Genomic DNA, 6,295 nt, shown 5'->3' with positions numbered 1-6,295 from the left:
ACTTCGCCCTTTAGTAAATTTGCTCCCTGGAGTGGTAAAAATCTGTAAAAATGTGTTTTTAATCCACTTCCTGGATGCCAGAGTTGGGGGAAACTTGACAATCAGACAATAAATTACATTTTACTGTAGAGTACTTCAGACTAAAAAAAAAAGTTCAGTAATGAAAAAACTAAACTGCAAATTTGCTTTTAATATCATTATTCCCCCCAAATGCCACTATGCTTCTAATACAACTAATGTAAATGTATCTCATCCTGCCTTGTTGTCGACCTTTAGCTACAGGAGTGGACACCAGCGTTGAACACAGAACAAAATGGCTCTGGTTCTGTCCGGTACACCGGTACAGACCAACAATGTAGAATGAAATCAGCACTCGCTTTGCACTGGAACATACAAAATTCAACACTCATTCGTTGAGTGCAGGAAAGTGATTTGAGCACTGGCATGAATACTGGGCACATAGCAGTCATTTATATTGAAACTGCTTATCAGTCAATACCATGTTGCGCCCCACTTATTTACCCTGTTTCTTTCTTATATGCACTTGAGAATAATTTGTATGTCTGTAAGTAAATACAGTATAAGATCACAGAAACTTTCAAGCGTATGGGATTTCCTTCTATATGCGGCTACAGAGTGTCTACATGTTATATGATTATTACTATGATTATTATTTGACACTGTGAGCTATGCTAATCTACCTGGGTGCAATAGCCTGACCAGTTTGCAATGATTAATTCTTGTCCATGATGCCAGATCAAAAATATTATTGTATATCATGCATATTACAGTATAAATGAAAATGTATGTACACAAGTTTATAAAAACAAAGTTATGATCATAAAGTTGATAAGCCACCACCCCACGTCAAGGTAAACCCCATATGGTGGTCCCTAACTTGTTTACCTCCGTTCATAGTACTTCTCTGCATAGTAGTATTACTTGTAATCAGTGTCTCCTGAACCTTGGTTTCAGTCTGTAGGCTAGATCCTCCCCCGCCACTAGCTGTTGTGGCTTTAAAGAGAGAGAGAGATTGCCCAACTCAAATGTCCATTTTTGAAAAAATATAGGGCCACCATTTGTTTAAAACTTTTTAAGTGAGATCAAGATTTAAGGTTCTTTATCTTTCATCTTTCGTTTTCCCATGTGTCTAAGGGCAGAGCAGCCTAAGTTTATGTCCTTCTGATTGATATGGATGATTGTGGACAGTGTTGGACCTAGTCTCTTTGGGCGATTGGAACGCCTTCCCTCTGTCTTGTGCCGGCTATAATGAAAAGTCGCCTGCGGCATGGCACATGCAGCGCTTTGTATTCCGAAGTCACCCAAGGTTCTTCGTGAGGCAACTTTCGGAATACGAATCCTCGGGTGTGCCATGCCGCAGGTGACTTTTCATTATAGCCGGCGCAAGATAGATGGAAGACGTTCGGGGAGATAATCACTGCAAAGACAAGGCGATTAGTCGCCAGGCGACTAAATCTCCCCGAATCGCCAGGTGTGCCTTTACCCTTAAGATGTCAGAAAAGCATCTTACAAAATAAAAATTTAAAAAAATGTTTACTTTAAAATAGTGCAAGCATTGTTTTATTGACTATTATTCATTTTCAGACAGTTAGCCAAACGTGGACATATAACAAAAAATGCAATTGATAAATGAAAACTCCTTATAAACGTTATATGTGAGTACTCTCGCTTTTGCAGCACAGGAACTCCAGTAAAGGATAGAAGTACTAAGATTTCAATAGAGGTCCATTATTTTCTTGTTGTTATTAGTCTATATAGATACAGTAATCAGCAGGGCGTATTAATATTGCAGAAGCCTTACAGTTCCCAGCGCATAACCCGGTCCAGTGAATTGCGTTCTTATTGTTGAGTTTGGATGCAAAGCAGGCAGCATACCACCAAGCACCCCCATAACTGGTGGCGCAATTTGCACCGTAAATGTCCTGATCTTTGTCCTTGGCAGTGAATTTCATGTTGTCATGTGTGGTTCCTGCTAGTATGGAAGACATGGCATCTCCAGCGGTGCCCCTGTAGCTGCCGAGTCGAAGCATGTAACCATGAGCCTCATCCTCTACGCTAAACAGATTGTAGTCGGCATACTTCTCTTCATTGTTACTATCATGTATGACAAAGCGAACCTGATACACTTTCTGTTTGCAAATTTGATGAACATATTCTACTCCCAACCAATGGTCTTTCTCTACATTCCCAAAGCCATATTTGTAAGTGGTCCAGGATTCGTCCCAGGTAATCTCAGAGTTGAAGCTGTTGCGCTGTATGACAATCCATCCGCCACTATACGTAGTCATATCACAGTACACAACCACTGGATGGAGTCCCTCAGGGTGAATTACATAGACTCCGCTTTCACTGTTTCTTGGGATGATTTCACTGCAGTCTCTTGGGAGTTCTAGAGGAGAAATATGAAAGTTCAAATTCATCATTAGTCCTAGATTTTAATTCAACAGCATGTCATTTATTGTAATGTTATTGTTAAGTAGATAATCTCTTATTATCAACAAGTTCTGATAAAGCACCTGGTTTAAAGGGACACTGACACCTCTCAAAAACATACCGAACCTGATTTCCTGTGGATTTTTTTGTGCAGAACAATACCCGTGCAATACAGAGATACTATATTATATACTATATTGTGTGCCCACATTTGGAAAGATTGTGCCACATTCAGTTTGATGAAAACAATTCATTTATATAAAAAAAACTATAAAATACTATAAATACAGGTATGGGATCCGTTATACGGAAACCCATTATCCAGAAAGCTCCCATAGACTCCTTTATAATCAATTTTTAAAAAGTATTACCTTTTTCTCTGTAATAATAAAACAGTACATTGTACTTGATCCAAACTAAGATATAATTAATCCTTATTGGAAAAAAAGAGCTTATTGGGTTTATTTAATGTTTATATGATTTTCTAGTAGACTAAGGGGGTTATTTATCAAAGTCTGATTTTATCTCAACATTTTCTGCTGCAAACTCAGATCAAATCCGCCCGAGTTTTTTATGCTTATTTATTATTACATTTTTGTGAAAATTTGCTTTACCGGAAAAAAACAAAAACAGATTTTCGCGATTCTTTCGGATTTTCCACCCGAAAACTCCGATTTTTTTTCAGATTTTTCACCTGAAAACTCAGATTTCTTATGTTTTTTGCCCAAAAACATTGGGGTATTGCACAAAACCCACACATCAAAAAATCATTGTTATTCTCTCATTGACTCATAAGCAACCTCGACAGGCCTGAGATGCCGGATTTTCTGATTCACACTTTTCCATCCTCTGGGTTTAATTAATTCCGAAAAAATTTGTGATTTTTTAAAAGTCTATTTTATAAAAAAAAAAAAAATCAAATTTTCCGTGATTTTTGCAATCGGAGTTTAGTAAACAACCCCCCAAAATTATGAAGATCCATATTATGGAAAGATCTGTTATCCGGAAAACCCCAGGTCCCGAGAATTCTGGATAACAGGTCCCATACCTGTAATATAATTCAATATTCTCACTTGTTCAGCATTCATAGGGGAGGATCCACAATAGCATCGGAACAATGCTGACCCTGCCTGCATCATGAGGTTGCTTGTGGTATATGCAGAATATATAATGCAGCCCCTTTCCATAGAGTATTAAAGAGAATTATGGCAACACTTCCAGCTCTCTTGCTTTTCCTTTATTTGCCCTGCATGGTCAGTAATATCAGCCTATATACTGTAATTTATATCTTGAGTACATACTTTCCTTTTCCACATCATTACGCCTGGGTCTTCTATATGAATGGTGCTTGGAAGCCACAGACAAAGCAGCAATTATCCATAGGAATAGATGCAGAACTCCTAAAATGGATGGTTTTGAAAGAAAACAAGATTTTAAACAACATTAAATTAATTTTTTTCAATTGATTTTATTTCTATTAAAAGGACAAAACAACTAGGTAGAATCATTCTTGTTTGCCATTTATGCTCTTACATGAAGATGATTACGTTTAAATAAATTCAGGAGAAAGCCCCTCCAAACAGTTGCTCTAGAATAAAAAATACTGCAATGCTATTGATTTAATATTCTCTGTAATTATTCTGTATGAAACGTTTGTCTTCGAAAAAGGTCTTTTTTTTATCCACTGCTCTCACAGCAGATTGAGCCATAAGAAAATCTGATATCCAGGGGGGCCCACGCTAAGAACCAGTGTACTATGTAGTAGTGGCATTTTCTTGCCTGATCATTAGAGCTGAAGACTTACCCATCTTGCTCCCAGTCTCGGTTTCTCTTCTGTATGATTCCCTGACATGAGAGTTTCGACTTTTAACAGACTTTCTGGCCCATCAACCTTCTTATCACTGTCTAAGAAAACAAATAACTTTGCACAGATAATTATTATAAATTGTGCAAAGTCTAAACATGTTTTTCTGGAAAATGTGCCAAGAAGTTTATCGGCTCTGCTCATAATACTGTATGTCCTTTGGTATTATTTTATATATATTTGTTTCCTTCAAATTAGCAGCCCTTCTGATAAATTTATGCTGCTGGTTTGGAAGGCTGCCCAATCCTTTCTGTGGCTTTTATACTAGCCTTTTTTTAATACTAGGTTAAGCTACTTAGTATGGATTCATTTAGTCCTGAATTGAAGACCTTTTTGCCAGGACTTCATTTTGGCCGAATCCAAGTGCCTGCCCAAATTTTAAATTATTAGGCAGATTTATTGCATTGCCACCCGCAGGGACATTGGCAATTCACTAACAGGTGCAGGCTACAATTCGCTAGTAACGGTCCCATTCGCTAGCGAATTGTCGCCTGCACCTGTTAGTTCATTCGCACTTTTTGCTCTGGCGAACGATCGTTACTCCGCATATTCAGTAAGGTGCAGATTTTACTGAACGTTACCTCTTTCGCCAGAGTTGACTTCGCCACCTCAGACCAGGCTAAGTGCTAAAAAGAAGCAAGATCTTCCTCAATCTTCTATCACTTACATCATATCCTGTGCACCGAAAATGCATTAAAGTTCAAAAAAAGATGGCGGCTTTTCCTTTTTTTTTAGCGGGATTGCCTGCAAAAGTCCAAGCACAAGATCACTAGTGAATTTTCGTTAGGCACAAATGAACGCTAGCGCATCTTCGCTATAAAATGCTCGCAATGCTAACAAAAAGTCACCCTTTAGTATATCTGCCCCTATGTGACTTGCAATAACTAGAGTTTTTCTGTTTCCCTGGGATTCAAATTAGGATTTGGTTTAGAAGATGTAATATTCGGCTGATTCTGTGGATTCTGTCACTGCTAATTTTAAATTACACAAATAATATGCAAACAGAAGCAGAGAGCTGGAAAACAAGTGCTTAGCTGAGAAAATTACTAGGGCTGGTAATCCTAATACACTATAGCTAACGCTAGCGAAAATTCGCCAGCGTGAAGTCATTTTGCAAATTCGCAAATTTACTCAGTCGCCCTGGGGGAAAATTCGGCAGCGATGATAGCCTACCGCAAATTCGCACCCTAACGCTGGCGAAGTTGCACTCTGGCGAAGGGGGCGAAAATACGCAAACTTACTAACATTGGTCTTTTTCTGAACGTGACCTCCTTCGCCAGAGTTTACTTCGCCGGGTTAGAGCAGGCGAAGTGCAATAGAGTAGATAGGAGTTTTAAAAAAAAATAGTTGAAATTTTTTCTAAGTCCCAAAAAACCCTAGCGTCTTTTCCTTTTTTAAGGGTGATAGGCTGAAAAAGATTGTACATTTTTTTGGGGTACCCTCCCCCCTACATTTCCCAACATATGGCACCTAAACTATACAGTGGGCTCATGTATAGGGCAATATATCAACTGTATTTTATTTTATGAAGCTTTCCCAGGCTTGTGTAGTATAATGTATTTGCTGCTACATATCCGTTCATTTTGTACTTTAACTTGGCGCTGTATTCAAATGAGGCATCACTAGCGTAAATTCGCTTTGCTTGACGAATTAACGCTAGCGCAACTTCGCTACCATTCGCCTCCCTGAGCACAAATTCGCATTTTAGTGAATTTGCGTAGCGCAAGTGAAAATACGCCTGGCGAAGTGCGCGAAGCTGTCGCTGGCGCAACTTCGGATCTTAGTGAATTTGCCCCTTAGTATATCTAAAACTCAATCTTTTATTGATCAAAAAGTAGCCCAAAGTTACACTAAACCTTTTGTTTCAGTCATTTTTATCCTCGCACTGTGTAATGAAATCATCTTGTTACTTTCTTTTTACAAAGAATTATGTGATTATTTTTAATAACAGCATTTGGATCCCTTTCAGTATTTCTA

The 6,295-nt window shown here is 38.3% G+C and overlaps 1 protein-coding gene across 1 annotated transcript; it reads right to left on the bottom strand.

Moving 5' to 3' along the window:
- Window positions 1-1,537: 1,537 nt before the first annotated feature.
- LOC108708882 (fibrinogen-like protein 1-like protein) lies at window positions 1,538-4,331 on the bottom strand. The gene is made up of 3 exons (XM_018248543.2): window positions 4,259-4,331; window positions 3,756-3,854; window positions 1,538-2,410 (listed from the first exon to the last, which is right to left on the bottom strand). Exons 1-3 carry the CDS (start codon window positions 4,260-4,262, stop codon window positions 1,767-1,769), a joined length of 747 nt encoding a protein of 248 aa, XP_018104032.1. The 5' UTR covers window positions 4,263-4,331; the 3' UTR covers window positions 1,538-1,766.
- Window positions 4,332-6,295: the final 1,964 nt, after the last annotated feature.

The sequence above is a fragment of the Xenopus laevis genome, chromosome 2S, assembly GCF_017654675.1.
Source record: "Xenopus laevis strain J_2021 chromosome 2S, Xenopus_laevis_v10.1, whole genome shotgun sequence".
Lineage (NCBI taxonomy): Eukaryota > Metazoa > Chordata > Amphibia > Anura > Pipidae > Xenopus > Xenopus laevis.
This window is presented reverse-complemented; position numbering and strand designations above follow the sequence as displayed.